Source organism: Ictalurus furcatus, chromosome 14 (genome assembly GCF_023375685.1).
Source record: "Ictalurus furcatus strain D&B chromosome 14, Billie_1.0, whole genome shotgun sequence".
NCBI classification, from domain to species: Eukaryota; Metazoa; Chordata; class Actinopteri; order Siluriformes; family Ictaluridae; genus Ictalurus; species Ictalurus furcatus.
In genome coordinates this window covers 22,790,405-22,808,725 of record NC_071268.1, presented here as the reverse complement: position 1 = coordinate 22,808,725, position 18,321 = coordinate 22,790,405, and the positions used below count along the sequence as shown (strand labels likewise).

Genomic DNA, 18,321 nt, shown 5'->3' with positions numbered 1-18,321 from the left:
ATGGTCAAACACTAATCAGGACCTGTGTGCATCGACATTGCATGTTCTTTAAATGCTTCGGGGTTTCTCCGGTTTCCTCCCCCAGTCCAAAGACATGCATTGTAGGCTGAGTGGCATCTCTAAATTGTCTGTAGTGTATGTGTGCGATTGTGCCCTGCAATGGGTCGGCACTCCGTCCAGGGTGTCCCCTGCGGTGTTCCCCGAGTCTCTTGGGATAGGCCCCAGGCCCCCCGCAACCCTGTGTAGGATAAGCGGTACAGAAAATGGCTGGCTTGATCTGGAATTGATATATTTCTATATCTATATATATATTTATATATATATATATATATATATATATATATATATATATATGTATATATATATATTTGTGACAATGTTCATTGTTAAAAGGACTGTGCAAATAAAATTGAATTGAGTTTAATTGAAAAATAGGCAAATAACAAAAGCTTGGATGCTTGGAGAGTTTGGGTTATTTAAAGGGAGTAGCGTGATAGCAAACAGGTGAGTTACATTAGTAATCAGGTGACCTGTGAAGAGGGATAGGAGCTGGACTGGAGGTTCAATTTTATTTAAATACCATGCACAGGCCAACATGTAGTAATCATTTTTAAATGCAATATTGTGATAGTAAACTATCAAATCCCACTAGTAAACTATATAAATATTGTCACAGGGAGTTTTTTCTTGCCACCATTGCCTTTGGCTTGCTCATTAGGGATGAAAATCATAGATTCAAAATCATATATCCTGAATTTATATATTTCTGTAAAGCTGTTTTGGGACAATGTCCATTGATAAAAGCACTATCCAAATAAAACTGAATTAAACTGAGTTTTCACTAATAAGCTGTTTAGTACTCATTTGACTTTCGCCTGTACTTTTCACTATTTTGAGAGAGAGAGAGAGACAGAGAGAGAGAGAGAGAGAGAGAGAGAGAGAGAGAGAGAGAGTTTTATTAGAGGTTTGAGAGAAATTCAAATGTCTAGCATGTCCAAAAAACACAGTTTTTATCTACTGAGTTTTTAAGCCTCTTAACCATACAAATAATTTTACAGCTGAGATAAAATTGTTTATAATGACTTCAGTGGGTTTCTTCACATTTACTCTTGTGTTGACTTGGGTCTGATAGATCCAAGATGTTACTGTGACACTGATTGAAAATATCCTTCTAGAAACATGCTTCAAGTTTGAGTTCAAGAAAATAATTCCTTCTCATTCCAGTTTCCTTATTTTTATTATATACTGTAAGTGTTCCTATTCCTATCCAACAATTTTCCTTGAATGGATAGTGTTGTAACTCAAAGAGTTAAAGGTCACATAACCACAAAGCTGATTCGCTCTCTGCTTGGCCAGTCTCAGTAAGCTTGGACAATCTCTGGCCATTTTAGTTTGACTTTCCAGTGCAGCACACATTAATAGCTGGGTTATTGGGATATTACTAAGCCCCTTGAGATTTCATTCAAGGAAAGATTCTGTTTCAGAAAAATGGTCAGGTAATCTGATCCTCATTTCAGTATTACCCGGGAAATATACATATCTGTGGAAGGAAAATAGTGGCTAAGACTCTCTATATCCTATTGAAAAGCATAACTGATACATTTTTTTTTTTAAAGCGGAAAATGGAAACGCTATAGATAGTGAAAGTTTATAGAAATCATATCATAGAAAAATGATTGGGATTTAACTTCACAGCAGGTAGCCAAGCAACTTAAAATGAAAAGGGAAATGTTTTGAAGTAAGTACGAATTAAATTTCAATAAACCTCTACTCTTTGTATGTTGCAAGTGTCATTGCATAACTATGAAAAAGACCCCATAATCATGTGTTTGAAATGGGACTAACATAAAGGCTTTTCCAATCTCCACTACACAACAGAGGTGTTGAAAGAGAAAAGTACTCAAAAACCCTTTTGCATTTACCATTCTGTCATCCTGGTGATTCAGTGTATCCATGTGAATGGAGTTTGTCACTGAGCTCAGAGAAAAATTGCTTCAGTACAAACTTGTACCGCCCTTACTCACTTCACCGCAAGGCCAGTGGAAGGGCAGGTGGATGAGCCTTTCTACCTTAAACAGTTTTGGGATTTTATCAAGCACATGGATATTATGCTTACAGAAAACAAAAGATCTCGGTCCAAAAGAGGTTTTGGAATGTCACTGGAATGGTTTTTGTATACTGTTTACTCATAACTGTGTGTGTTATCTCAGAGTCTGGAGCTTTAATATGGGCAGTGCATTGCCATGTCTTCTTAATCTATACTGCTTTGGCTAGTGAAATTGGTCAGATCAAACTCAACTGACCTTAAGTTCAAAAGTTATGTCAGTATTTACATAGGTAACGTTCTTTAGTGTTCAGAGTCAGTATACACAGCTGCATAGGTTGAATTTCAGGGAAGCCCATTCACATTAACTGTGTGTTGTTCACATCTCTGAGGATGCCAGTTTTTTCTTCAGTAGAGGTGACAGAGACAGGGTTTCTGGACAGCATCTAGAAATTTTCCACTCTGCTACGCATGATGTAGCGAACATGAACATGAAAAGAAGATAAACAAACAAAAAGAAAGGCTATCCATCCATCCATCCATCCATCCATCTTCTATACCGCTTATCCTTCTCAGGGTCGCGGGGAACCTGGAGCCTATCCCAGGGAGCATCGGGCACAAGGCGGGGTACACCCTGGACAGGGTGCCAATCCATCGCAGGGCACAATCACATACACATTCACACATCCATTCATACACTACAGACACTTTGGAAACGCCAGTCTGCCTACCATGCATGTCTTTGGACTGGGGGAGGAAACTGGAGTACCCGGGGAAAAAAGAAAGGCTAATACAATTATAATAAGAAGATAAGAACATGGAAAGCCAGGTGTAAGCTACTTTACCATGCTTATTGTTCAGTATTTTGAGTTGTTGAAGTAAAAATAATGCCAGTGTTTTGCAAATTCGCAAAGGCTGTCCTCTAAAGAAAATGTGATGTTGGTTTATATTGGGGCATGGTTGCCTTGCACCTCTTGCCCATGTGCAGAGCTTGCATGTTCTCCTTGTGTTTTAGGGGTTTCCTCCAGGTACTCCACTTTCCTCCCCAGTCCAAGACTTGTAGGCGTTTCCAAATTGTCCGTAGCACGTGAAAGGGTGTGTGAACGTGTGTAAGTGATTGTGCCCTGTGATGGGTTGGCACCCCAACCAGGGTGTGTCCAGTGTCTCCTGGGATACAGAAGTTCCAGGCTGCCTGTGACCCTGTGTAGTATAAGCAGTACAGAAAATGGATGGATAGACTTTGTTTTGAAGGATAAGCTAAACAAGCACTTGTCAGCTCTGATGACAGCTCACTTTAAAGTAAGTGTTTCCTTCATCTTCAGTGCTTTATCCTGGTCAAGGTTGTGGTGTGGACACTGGGCCTACATACAACCTGGATGGGAAACCAGCACATGCCCCCCCCCCCCCCCCCACACACACACACACACACACAGGAACAAGTTAGCATAGCTAATCCACCATGTTTTTGAGAGAAAGTGTAGTTCATAACTTGAGTTGTTATAATTCAGTCTTCAAGACGAGTAATGATCTTCTCCGTGGAAAATTAATTAATAGTATCATATTTATGTATTTTAATATTGCCCTTGAATGGCATTCCCATTGTCTTTTGAGTGCATTCAGCCAAAGCCATACATTTCAGCGTTAAATATTGTGGTTACATTAAACTGTAAGACAGTGGCGCTGGACTGCTCTGACGCAGTAAAGTTCAATGTCAGAATCGAGTGTAACTGAGATACACCTCTGTTTTCAGCAAACTCCAACCTGTGTACTACTCCCGTTCTACTGTACAAGTAGTGTGTATATCTGCAGTTTACTGTATTAACTCCTCACTACTCAACTACGTAACTCAAACCTGAAAACAGCCCTGGAAGGAAACAAAACAAAACTGAACTAAAAAGTAGCTTGAAAGTGTAAAGCAGAGATCCTTGCCATTTCAGTGGGCAAATTGCTACATTCTGATGAGGTTAAGATGACTAGATAAAGTCAAATAGCTAGTACAATACAAAAACCAGGTAAACAGAGCAAAATGGAAAATCCAGAGAATCGTTAACCAAAATACACATCCACACGTGTAAAGAAATGTTTGCAAAGTGCATGTGTCAATCACAGGGTATGAATATGTTTTATGGAGTCCTGTGGAGTCCATAACAGTAAAAAACAGGTGATTAAGGAGAAGGAGCAGCCAGGGGATAGTAGCTATTTTTCATGCGGCTACCGCAATGCACAATGTAACTATTAGATAGATTCATTAATTAATTTATTACTTTATTTGTTTATTTCCACTGGAAGCAAATTACACAACGATTTACAAGGTTGCTGACTGAATTCTAAATAGTGTTAAATTGTACACTCTTTTTCTGAGAACACAGTTTATTAATATTAACTAGCATTTTATACTGCATTTTCTGCCCTTGAGATCATACTTATTTTGTCCATAACATGTATTTTGAAAGAATAGAAAAGAACTGATTTTCCTTTGATGCAAATGGATATCCTGAAAGTATGTGTCGAAAAAGAAATTTTCACAGAACCTGAAAATTCTTGCTTCGCAAAATCTGAACTTCAATGCAAATTCCTGTTTGTTGCAAGTAACAAGAGAGATCATCTCTCTCATGCTAGAAATCCTACCCATCTGGTTTAATTTATGCCTTTACTGACTCGTAGTGTAAGTGGAAAAACTCAAGAAATGTCGTTCAACAAACTTTGGTTTCTTTTCAATTGAATTGTGATGTCACTCAGTTGGGAGGGCCTGTCAATAATATGAGGAACATTATTGTCTTTAGTGCCTACAGTTATATATAATGCCTTTTAATAGTGGCCCACTTAGACCATGGGACTTTGTGAATGCACAAACTTTTCCTGGAAGCTCTAAAATTCAAATAAATCACATCACTGACATCACATATTCTGGTAAGGATCTGTGACATTGTCTTCAAATTCAAGTTGTCTGGGTTTAATGCTCAAACTATACTTTCCACCATTATCTATGCAACGGGGGGGACGGGACATACAGCTTTTACTGTCTATTATATAGACTTATCGAGACCTGGAAATTATACAATTATATCTGATAATTCTGCCATTTGATCCACAAGGTTTGTCAAAAAAATATGTCAAAAGAAGGCAGCGTGGTGGTGCATTGGGTAGCATTGCCGCTTCACAGCTAAATTGCCTGTAGATGTGAATGAGTATGTGAATGGTGCACTGAGATTGACCGGCATCTGCAGGAGACTGGTGTGTGCATTGTTCCCAGGATTGGCTTAGATATAGTTCTTGTTAATGTACAGCTTCCTTACAATTCTCATTCACTTAGAGATAGTCAACTGTGTTCATCAACAGGTGTTGGGGCCAAACAAGTACCAGAAATTTAAATTCCTGGTTATGGAGTCAAAAGACATTGAGTTGTATAGAATTGTATCGAGAAAGTACTAAAGAAAGAGGTAAGGATAAATGTGAAAAAGGGATAAGAAGCTTGGAATTTCTTACTCGGCATTGGCTCCACTCAGAACTAATAAACATAGATGAAAAGGTGGTGAAAAATAAAGGAGAGAAATACTGATAGAGAGCACAAGAGAGTGAGAGACAAGAATAGTTTGGCTTACAGCATTACATGCATGCTGTAATAAATGAGACACATACACTGTATTTCCAACACATACAGTATATTTCCCACCTTGTTCAGTTGTCTTCCTATAACAATTTCCTCATAGCTACCCTTGTTGTACCATAATAAATACTGAATTGCATACCATTAAAAGAAGACATTTGTAATGCCACTAAATTATTATTTTGTCCTCTGGAAATTCGGAATAAAAGGAATACAATTCCTCTCTCATTTTAGTACTGACCACCACAAATGCTTTCTTATAAAGAAGTACCGCTTGACCCTTCTTTCCTTTTCACCAGCTCTAGACAAGCTGTTCTAAGACTCACACCATCTTTCTAATTTACTGGAGTTTTGCAGTATAAATATCCAGATATTTCATTGATACAAAGAAGAAAAGTTATTGTTATACAGTTGTTTGTGATCAAGTGTATACGTTCTCACAAGGGATGGGTGATCACTATTCAATTCAGTACCAAGTAACACCAAGATTAGTATACCAATGCCAATACTGATATTTTGAATTCTGCTTGTGTATATAAAACTTGGAAATTTGAAATGTCTCCAGTGAGAATTTGCAGATGTGGGATTATATGTGAAATAATAAGGGAAAGAAGACACACAGTTGTATAGGATGTCTTTGTATGCTGTAGCATTACAGTTTTTCTACACTAGAAATAAGGGGACCAAACATGTTCCAGCATGACAAAGTGGTACAAAGCGAGCTCCATGAAGACATGGGTTGCCAAGGTGAGAGTGGAGGAACTCATGTGTCTTGTACAGAGCCCTGACCTCAACTCCACTGAACACCTTTGGGATGAACTGCACCCCAGACCATCTCACACAACATCAGTGTTTAACCTCATTAATGATCTTGTGGCTGAATGAGTAAAAATCCCCACAGCCACACTCCAAAATCTAGTGGAAAGCCTTCCCAAAAGAGTGGAGATTATTGTAACAGCAAAGGATGATTAAATCAGGAACGGAATGTTCAACATGCACAAATTGGTGTGATGGTCAGTTGTCCACAAACCTTTGGCCATATATAGTACGTTTTCACTCTTTTGTGTTCTGAGTGCCTGTCTGACTGAGAGAGAGTGTGTGTTTTAATCTTCACATTTTGTTTGAAATAAAACCACACAGCACTGATATGATATGATGTGACATGATATAATATTATATTGTATTATGATATTCCAATACCTTTGCACATCCTTTGTTCAAAGGAGTGTATGCTGATGCAGCACAGTTTCCCCTGGTAAACCTCCCCTCCCTGCCCCATCCCTGTTAGCCAACAGAGCCTGGTAGCCAAATGGACAGTTAGATGGATGACTAGGTAGGAAGTATTATCAGTCTAATCTGTATCCGTCTCTGGTGGCTCGGCCAATGTAGGCGTGACTGGAACTTTGGAAGGACAAATGGAGAGACAGATGGATGGATGGAAGCACAGATAGTGGGAAGGGTGAGTAGGCTGTGTTATCAGGCCGATCTGCGTGCCTCTGTTGGCCTGGACAGTGGAGGTGTTGAAACAGGATGTTAGGAGATCAGATTGCTCAGCTTCACATAATGCGATGAATACACTGCATTGATTGGAGAGCGAGAAGCTGGCTGAATTCCTATTAGTCTTTCCCACCTTATCACATTTACTTTGAATATATATATCCTGTTGTATTTTCATATGTTCTAAAAAATCAGATGTAATCTTTGTATTTGATCTTTTAGTACCTGCTGGGCAAGATAATACAATTCAAGCGCATTCAAATGTGAAAGGGGACAAACTAATGTAATACAGCCATTTTAAAATTCCATTATTTATTACTTTGAAATCGTTAACCGCAGGCTCATATAGTACTGTAATTTTTCATGAACTCACTCTCAATCCTGAATTCAGCTAAGTCTACATTGGACTCCTGTCTGTTATTAATGTCTAATTATTGTCTTGGTTGCATAAACAAGGCCCTGTAAAATATGGTGAATTTGAGTTGACTGAATATAATAGCAGTGGTTTTTTTTAAGGCTCATCTGATTAACGATGTACATGCATAAGCACTGAGTAACATACTGAATTACTTTCTGAGTATATACACCTTCGTACACATAACATGTTATAAAGCATGATCCTCTGGTAAAACTACAGAATTTTTTGCCCAGTAAGAAGGCATCGCTGCCTCCTCTAACTATAAAACTCATGAACCACAACATTGTCAATAATTTGATGGGAACACATGTTCACGGCAGTGTGGCATTAAGCCGAATGGAAAACCAAAGGCACAATACATTAATCAGTTTCTCTATCGTTGATATACAAAGCAGGACTTAGTTTTGCTTCTGCTGGAGCAAGCACCAATGGCTTATTCCATGCAATCCTGCATTAGCAATTGAGACATCATTTTGCTGAGTCCTTATATAATTGCTTATTATGAGTATGTTTGTGAGTATGGCTTTTAATGGATTTGTTTTGTAAAATTCCTGAAGCTTTATGTTAACCTTGCTGACTCCAGTCCTGCAGCACCCTGCAACCACCAGTGGGTGCCACTTTTTTTCTCTTTATTTATTCAACCATCAACAGGCACCTTGTCTGAGTAAGTGGTGGAAGTGGTGCAACATTAACTACATGCAGACACATAGAGGCAAATACTTCAGTGATGAATAAACATTTGAGAAACCTCAGACCTAGGGAGGGCAAGGCACAGTGTAGTCACTGGGAGTTGCCTGTAGATCAACACTTGAACCCTGTAGGCGTTTACTGCATACATTGCTAAGTGTGCCCAAGCCTCAAGGTGCAAGTGTGTAATATCCCTGTTTTTCTGACTAATATGTGTTACCACAAAGTGCTCCAGTGCTCTCCCAGACATAACTTTGAGGCGGAGAAAAAGATCATGGTGCAGCTTTCTCAGGTCATTTTTCAGCAGTTGTATACTCTGCCAAATTCAACAGGTACTGAGATGGCCTAATGGGGAAGAAGAAGTTCTGAGTGACTCTCCTGAAACCTTCCAAAAAAAAAAAAAACCCACAACAGCCCTCAATTATAGCTACATTGCAAAAGCCCAGTATAATTACTTTGTCACTGTGGATTACATTAAAAAGGAACATGGAGGCTCTGTGTGCTATGATGTTATAGTGCTCTCTTGGTCAAAGCAGTGTCCTTAAATGTCTTAATTTTTAGAAGTTTGAATGAACTGTACGCTTCTACATTGGAGAACCACAGAATGCATCCTGGAGAAAGAAAGACCGTGTGTTTTAGTACTGTATTGTTCTCTCTATGGTTGTAAATCTGATCTGCTGTTTCATACAGAGTTTGTAGTTTGCTGCGTCCGAGCCAAATGTCACGGAGACATGTCTATCTTTTCCATAGGAGGTCAATTGAACCTATCTATAGGTCAGAGTGAGGAGAAAGGATCTGAAGGATCTTTCCTTTCTCCTACTCGTCTTGGACTCTTGTCACAGACACTTGCCACTGAACCCTTTAAGCCACGTGGTTTAATAATGCTGTGTTATTCTCCCTGGACTGCTCCAAGTCCATTGAGGTTTTTCTGGTCTGTCCAGTTTTCCACTGGCATAGCACAAGGCTATCCCAGGGTGGTTCCTCCTGGAACAGAGTCACAGCATTGGAGCTGGACTCTTCACATCCTTTTTGTGTGTGTGTGTTTTTTTTTTTTTTTTTTTTTTTTTTTTTTAAACTTCTGGATGTCAGGAATCACACTACTGCAGAATGGGGAAGGGGAGAAAGTGAGAGGCAGATGGAGAAACCTAATTCAGCAATACATACCCCTTTTACATTTTTCCTATTATCTTGTGCTGATGAAAAATCTAATAGTCTGTGCATAAACAGATTAAAACACTGCATAAAATCATTATGACTGCAACAGAGAAAGATTACTGAAATTCTTAACGCTGCAGTTTCCAAAAGAGCAGAATTAAACTCCTTTATATATATATGCAGTCATGTGAAAAAATTAGTACACCCTATGAAAATTGTTGGCTTTTTTTTTACATATTTGGACAAGCAAACATTTGATCATCTTGGAAACGGTGCCTATTAATAAAGTTGATATACTTGAACAAATCCACAAAGAAAATTAGCTTTTTCAATCATTTATTCAACAGAAATATGAATAGATGTGATATTCTTCTGTGGAGAAGAATAAGCACACACTTGGCCTCAGAATTTAGACTTGCCCCCTTTAATAGAAATAACTTCTTGTAGGTATTTTGCATAATTGTCCACCAGGCTTCCTGGAAATTTTGACCACTCTCTTGCCTATATGCTCATTGGCAAACTGTAGTCTTGCAAAGGCGTTTTTTTCTGGCACGCCTCACATGCAGGTCAAATTTGTGTAAAGTTTTTCTGATTGTAGAAGCATGCACTTTGACACCAACAGTTTCAAGACTTACTAGCAGATCCTGTGATGAAATTTTGGTGCTCTCGGAGACTTCTTTTTGCATCAGATGGTCTGCTCTTGGGCTGAATTTGCTGGGACGTCCAGTCCTGGACAAATTGGTAGTCATTTGAAATCTGAGCCACTTATAGATTATTTTACTTAAAGTGGAATGATGTATTTCAGATAATGTTTAGTTGTTTTTAAATCACTTGTCAGACTCATAGGCATCCACAACTTTTTTTTCCTGAACTTGGCATGATGACACCACACACCTCAATAACAAAGGGAACGCCAGACAATAGATATGAGAGGGGTATAAGTAAGACAAGTTCCACCTGCACTCCATAAGCAGGTTCTAATCACTGGCACCCAATCTTCAACACCTGATTCTAATTTTATGGATTTGAAGGTGTGATAAATGTAGGGGTGTACTTACTTTTTCCATGTGACTGATCAGTTTTTATGTTCATTTAAATTGTGAAAATTACTACAAAATGTAAATTTTATGTGTCATTTGATAGTGTATCACCTTTATTATAGGCACTGTTTCAAAGAGGATCAAATGTTTGCTTGTCCAAATATGTAAAAAACAAAAAAACAAAAAAAAAACCCATTTATTTCACTGTGTACTTATTTGTTCACTTGACTACAGTGATATATGGAAAGTAAGTAGTCTATCCTGGCCGAGGCTACAGAACAAACACAGGGACTTCTGTCTCTCTCCCTCTCTCTGTACACAGCTGTAATATGCTCTCATTACCAGCTTCAGCAGTTCCAGACCCAACAGGGGGTGACAACCCACTGATGCTCCATAATTTCCCGTGTGCTTGTATGACTGCAGAATATGCATGTGTTTTTACCATTATGCTGGCACTGTATATGTGGTGAGCTGTTTGAATAAATGTTTAGCGGGATATGTGTGTGTGCATGTGTGTGTGTGCGTGTGTGTGTGTGTGTGACTGTGTGTGTGCGGGTGTAAGTGTGTGAGTATAGGTTTGTTTAGGTTACCACAAGTACAGGGTTGGAATTGTAACCAGAACAACAGTGAGTAGTTGGTTGTGAGTCAGTGTCTGGTTGTGTCAGACACTCAAGGAGAAAAAAAAAACAACAACCAAAAAAAACAAAGATAAAAGAGGACAGGAGAAGAAAAGAATCGTCACCCATTCTAGCGAGGACTGGGTATCGTCTAGGTTTCTAATCCACACGAATTTAAAACACTGACAAAAGAAAAGGCTGATAGGTTTTTACATGTGTATGCTACATGCTATACGTAAATTATTTTCTTCTATATAATGTGATCTTTTTTGTTTTACTGGCTTGTACATAGAGTTAGCATGAACACAGGGCTCTGATTGTCATACAATATGTGTACCATTAGAAAGTCTATAGTCATCTTTGGAGACAAAGAGGCCTGTGGACCTTTCCATCTTTCATGTGGCCAGCTTACAAGGTGCTTTGCTTGAGGAATTCAGCACATTGGACAGCACCTGCACTACTTTCTTGCACTGTCAGTATGCCATGGGTTGGTGCTTAAGCAGGCTGTTTGTTAGGCCACAATGTATTTGATTTCAAATATTAGTTTATTGAAAAGATCATTTTGACTTGAACGATTTTTGATGTGAAATCTAAAAAAACAAGAACAAATAACAAATTCTTAATAGCAATCATCTAACAATTTTACTTTTTTAAATAAGGACATCCTTAATCAGAATCAGCTTTATTGCTAAGTATGCTTACACATACAAGGAATTTGTCTTGGTGACAAGAGCTTCTAGTGCACAACAATACAAATCAGCAACAGGACATAGACAAAATAATAATAATAATAATAATAATAATAATAATAATTGAATAGAAAATAAAGTATATATATACACGTAGTGCAAATCTAATATAAATCTCTTATATGCAGTGCAAGGGAATGTAATATAATGGCAGAGGATGTTGGATGTGTTGGAGAAATATAAAAAGACTAAACTGTGTATTGCACATAATTATTGCTCAGTGGGGCAATTTAACTGTTCATGAGATGGATAGCCTGGGAGAAAACACTGTTCCTGAACCTGATGGTTTCGGTGCTCAGAGCTCTGAATCGTCGGCCAGACGGCAACAGTTCAAAAAGGTAGTGGGCAGGGTGAGTGGGGTCCAGAGTGATTTTTCCAGCCTTCTTCCTCATATGTTGAATTTGTATAGCGCCTTTCCAGAGCTCAAGGATGCCTCACAGTAAAAGATAACAATACAGTAAAACAATCAAACATATAGATCATATGAACAATGGACATTTGCCCAGTCCAGAGCAAGAAACAGTGCAGTTGCATAGTTATAATAAAACGTAAAACATTCAGTGATTATTGACATACTGTACAGTGTTAATGAGTGGAGCAGATATCACAGGCTAATCTCTCTTTCCCCAGGCAGCAAGGAGGCTGCATTCACCTATGCCATCACAGCTGCCGGTGTGGCCCATGCGGTGACAGCGGCATGTAGCCAAGGCAACATGAGCCATTGTGGCTGCGATCGTGAGAAACAGGGCTACTACAACCAAGAGGAGGGCTGGAAGTGGGGAGGCTGCTCCGCTGACATCAAACATGGCATCGAATTCTCCCGGAGGTTTGTGGATGCTCGGGAGATTAAAAAAAACGCCCGCCGCCTGATGAACCTGCACAACAATGAAGCAGGAAGAAAGGTAATTCAAAAAAGCACCTGTTCAGGCTTTAACACTATTCTTATTTGTTTTGATTCTTTAGTTACTAGGAATGTAACGGCACCAGGTATGGCCTTGCTTGCATCATGTGAGTGAATGTCCTGTTCTAACCAGTAGGTCATTATGATGCTTAAAACAATTCATGTTTATTTATCATTTGCACAGTATGTAAAGGCATATATATTTTTTAAATGCTTATGGTGAGGCTTAGGTAAATTGCTTATAATAAAACATATGTATACACAAGAACTTAAAAATGATACAAATAGAATAAAATAAGTACAAAAAGAGTACAATAAACAATATATAATAGGCATAAGTGGAGAAGAGAGATGAGAAAATACATATTAAAATACAGAATACAAAGTATTGCACTGTGCAAACTGAACAATTGTAAAGTGACACTGGAGAATGTACAGTATGTAAAGTGATACAGTGATTTTTGGAATGGAAATGAACTGGCCCACAGGCTGTTTAGGGGCCTAATTGTGCATGGGTACAAACTGATTTTTAACAGTGCTGGATAACTGCTGTCTAAAGTGATTTTGTCAGCTTTCTTCAGGCACCAAGTCCGGTAGATGTCCTGTATTGCTGGGTGCCTGTTGCCATTTGCTGTTTTCACCACTGTCTGGCGAGCCCTTGTGGTTGTCGGTGGAGCAACTGCCATGCCATACCATACCATAACATACCATAACATACAGTGATGCAGTCAGTCAGGATGCTCTCTGTAGCACACCAACAGAATTTGCTGAGGATGTTAGGGTCCAAACACCTCAATATCATGACTACAGAGACTCTGGCAGGCAGACCTTATGATCAGGTCATCGGTGATGTGAACACCGAGGGAATTAAAGTTTCTGACTCTTTCAGTGACAGCTCTGTCGATGTGTATGGGGTTATGCACTTACACCTGCAGCTTCCTGTAGTCCACTATCATTTCCTTTGTTTTCCTGGCATTAAGAGGGAGGTCAATGCCATGACACCATTCTGATAGAGCTCTGATCTCCTGATAGGCTGTCTCATAACCATTAGTGATGAGACCAAGGATGGTTGTATCATCAGCAAAGTTAAAAATTACATTGGAGATGTATTTGCAGTCATGTGTCAATAGGGTGTACAAGAGGGGGCTGTGTGGAGGAGGTTAACTTACCTATTATCACCACTTGGGGTCTACTTGTCAGGAAGTCCATGATCCAGTTGCACATAGGGATGTTCAGCCCAAGATCTTTAAGCTTCATGGTGGAATGTTAAATGCCAACGTTTTCCTCTAGATGTGTGAGAGCGATGTGCATAGTTATGGTAGTGGTGTTGTCCATAGATTTGTTGCAGCTGTATGCTAAGGCTGTATCATAATTAACCAATAATTAACCAATCTTTATATTATCTGCTTGGTAAATGGTCTGAAAAGCACTCTAAGCACTTTGTGTGCACACTGGAGTGTATATGCGGTATAGTTTGTTTGTGTCAGGCCTGATAGAACAAGTGTTCGAGGTGAATTACATACAACCAGCAAAAACATGCCAGCAAAAAGATGCAGCACCCCACACAAAGACTTACAGGGTGTGATTTTGGAGACGCTCTGGCTGATAAGTAACAGTCAAAACATTTTTGACAGCTTGTTTTCCTTTAGCCAATTACTGTGCGTTTTCCCTCCACCATCTTGTGGCATCCTCCTGATTCCAGCACTGGTTTGGCTTGGCGCTGCTCCTCTTGGCCATGTTTGTTTGTTATTAGTCATCCAAGAACATAAAATAACATGCACCCTAACAGCACAGCTCTTCTGCTTCAGAGTGCACTCTGGTGGCAAATGGATCTAATTAATAACGCAGCTCTTTATTGTGTGTGCTGGATGAGCCAGGCTGAGCCGAGCGGAGCCCAGTGTGCGGTTGCCAGATGGAGCCCCGCCAGTCCCCCTCCAGTCCATTGCATGGAATCATGAAGTGTAAAGTCAGTAACAGGATATTATTGTGAGCCTCTTTCTGCTGCACTGAAAACACAGTATTCGCTTCACTGCATCAAGGTTTTTCCCCTGACTTTTATAAAGAAGCCATCATGGTAATAGTTGACTGGTGGCATGACGGAGTGGGACGGGAGGTCGGGAGGATTTTAATTTACCACGTGACTCTGCAACGAGCAGGAGCACTGCTGCTTCTCTGGAATTTCAATTGCTATCAGACGTGTGTGTGTGGTTTGAGCTAGCTTTGAAGAACTTTGGGCAAAACTGGTGTACATCATCCCACTAAATGTAAACGTATTCTCTCAAGTGTGTACAGCCATGCCGGGATTAATGAAAAAGGACTGATGTGGAGTCAACATCAAGAGTGGTGAAAACAAGCTGAATAAAGATGTTCTTTTTTTTTTAGAAGACACTGACGATGGAGGTTAAATCCAAACAAGCCCTGCCAATTTTTTAAAAAAAAAACCCAACAACAACATTTTATACAGTTTTGCTGTAAGACTTTATACATACAGGTAGTAATGGGGACAAGTTTGGATTACTATGAGGCATGAATCAATAGATTAGTATTATTGGTATTTTTATTTTTATGCAAACAATATCAAATGGAATACAAATATAACCAGGTAAAAGACATGCGATGACACTTGAATGACCCACAGTCTTGGTAAATGACTCATATTTACTTTTCCTGTCCTTACATGTGGTCTTCACAGAGGTAGAATGAGGAACAAAATAATGTATTATGGCTAAGTACATGCGGATTTTTGTTATTTATTTATTTATTAACAGGAATTTTATATATTTCTTTCAGTCATACAAAGTCTTTGGTATGCCAGCAGATTACTAAATGAAGGTTTCATTAATGTGTTATGTTGTGGTCTACATGACACATTTATAATATCTTACATAAACACTTCGTAACGTTCCCATGCACTTTATTATCAATAATAATGACACTGATATTGTAGATCTAATTAACTAGGAATACAATGAATCAACTACTATGGCATATGCTTAAGACAATCTCTTTGAGTAAAATTACACGGTAGTCTATATAATTGAGATATTTGTTTGGGTATATATTGTCCTGCAGACATGCCCTCTATCTTTAATACTGCATGTGCAGTTACTCATAAAAATCAACAACATGATCTTATCATAAGCTCAATACTGTTTAATGCTATTTTCCGATTGCTGTATAGTAACCTCCTGTTTACATCGTTTTCCTCAGGTGCTAGAAGAGCGGATGAAGCTGGAGTGTAAATGCCATGGTGTGTCGGGTTCTTGCACCACTAAGACATGCTGGACCACCCTTCCAAAATTTAGAGAAATAGGCTACGTGCTGAAGGACAAATACAATAAAGCGGTCCATGTGGAGGTAGTTCGAGCCAGTAGACTACGCCAGCCTACCTTCCTCAAGGTGAAGAAAATGCATGGCTATCAAAAACCAGAGGAGACAGATTTGGTCTACATCGAGCGTTCACCTAACTATTGCGAGGAGGACGCTAAGACAGGCAGCGTGGGGACGCAGGGACGTTTATGTAACAGAACATCGCCACATACAGATGGCTGCGACCTCATGTGCTGTGGCCGAGGGTACAACACTCACCAGTACACCAAGGTGTGGCAGTGTAACTGCAAGTTTCAATGGTGCTGCTTTGTCAAATGCAACACCTGCAGTGAGAGGACGGAGGTGTTCACCTGCAAATGAAAACGAGGACAGGTGAGCTGAGACGAGGACGTATACGAACAGTTTGGGTGGAAGACTTGCTGACTAAGAGAGATATTATTTTTTAAATATATAAAAAATATCAGAAACCGAATGGGAATTTTACAGTCTTCAGCTGTTCACAGCATCGTTTTGCACAGCAGAATGTTTATATTTGCTTTCCCGTAGAGGTTAAGTGCTAACCTCAGTAGGTACCAGTCCAGCTTTTTAATGAGTTTAATAAACTACCAAAAGCTCATGCACTGATGTATCCATACAGACTCAAGAAAAAGGACTGCCTGATGCATGCCATGCCCTGGACTACGCATGCATTCTGGGGACTGTATTTTTTTCCATTTTCATATGATGCTGATAAATAAAGGACCAAAAGGAGGCTACGATCATTTTGGAAATTAATCGGACCCTTCAGAAAGAAATCAGAAAGGATTGGTTAAGGTAACCTCACTTAGAATATAGGGCTAAAAAGAGAAGGAACATGATCCTAAGCTCTGTAAAGAAGAGAAGACAGTGCAGCCTGAAAAACTGAGTTGTTGCTACAAGAAACCTCCTACTGCCAACTGGAACTTGGTGGGATATGTTAGCTGTCCAGTCACACTGGAACTGTATGTTTGAACACTGAAATTGTTTATTTATGTTATAGTATCTTTAAAAAAAAAAAAAGCAAAGCACTAACGGGTAGAAATGTCTTTTGTACTAAATGTAAATAAACAGAGAAAGATGGGGGAAAAAAAGTTTGTATAAACGTCTGACTGAAAGTGACTGACAGACTTCTCAAGAAAAAGCTCCCAAGTCCTGTGACGAATCTATTTCTATTTTCCTAAAATGGTTTAAACAATAATAGCGTGTTGACTTCAGACACCACTATTTAGCACAGTTTACAGTTTACATATTTAACATTGGTTCTACTTTGCTGTAGCCTAGCCTCAGTGTGCAATAAGGTATGCACAAAAAAATTTAACATTCTACTTTTAAAAAAAATACAAAAAAACAACTTAGATAATAACTAAAAAGCACTCTTTAATGATCTTTTCTCAACTTGCTGGATGTGTTGCTGCACTGATATTTTTTTCTTTTCTAGAAACTAAATAAATTTGCATTTGACTGACTTTGGGATTTCCTTGCAGGGAGAGATTTTTTTTTTTTTTGTAGCCCAAATATGTGACTGCAATTTGCTTTTATGGCAAACATATTTTATTTATATGTTTATGTTGATTATACTAATGGCAATAACTGAATATTAACCATTCACATCCACTTAAGAGAGCGCAATAATATGTGCTGTAATACAATACTACATTATACAGTATATCTGGTGTATTTATATCTTTAGCTAGTGTAGGTTTATGTCATTTTTAATAACGATTATAATCCATTGGTATATTTGAGGATATCCCACTGATTGTCAAAACCTGCTTCCCACTACCATGCCTTGAGACCTTATTTGGGATTGTTCGCTTAAACAAGACAATATTCATCATGCAACATATCTGAGCCAATTCGTGTACACTGAGAAAAGTCCCTTATTCAGACGTTCCGACCACCTCTAAATACGACCACTGGCCGTGTGGACGAAACATAAGTCATTAAAAACATCATAACACAATAAATCTGTCATCTTGCTGACTTGGACCTCATTTTGTACACACCACATGGTCGTAATAACCTGTGGTCAAATCCCTTGATTATGGTATGCATGAAACAAAAGTTATCTCTGGCAGGAAAAAAAAAAACCAGGAGCCCATCTCTCAGTGAGTTGTAGGAAGAACTATGGGAAGGGAGCCCTGAGGCGTAGTCCACAATTTTTAAATAGTGTTGTGTGAATCTTTGACAGTATATAATTTTTAGGTGTTGCATAGTTGAAATGATTGCTGCAGTGCTGAAATCTATCTCTCTTAGGA

The 18,321-nt window shown here is 38.9% G+C and overlaps 1 protein-coding gene across 2 annotated transcripts in view; it reads left to right on the top strand.

Moving 5' to 3' along the window:
• The window catches only part of wnt7bb (wingless-type MMTV integration site family, member 7Bb), a 31,381-nt gene extending 14,200 nt beyond the window's left edge, over nt 1-17,181 (top strand). For both annotated transcript variants that reach the window (XM_053641615.1, XM_053641614.1), the window contains exons 3-4: nt 12,445-12,716; nt 15,926-17,181. In XM_053641615.1, coding sequence (XP_053497590.1) covers nt 12,445-12,716; nt 15,926-16,405 — 752 coding nt within the window. In that variant the 3' untranslated portion in view covers nt 16,406-17,181. The remainder of the gene's footprint in view (nt 1-12,444; nt 12,717-15,925) is intronic.
• The last annotated feature ends 1,140 nt before the right edge of the window (nt 17,182-18,321 follow it).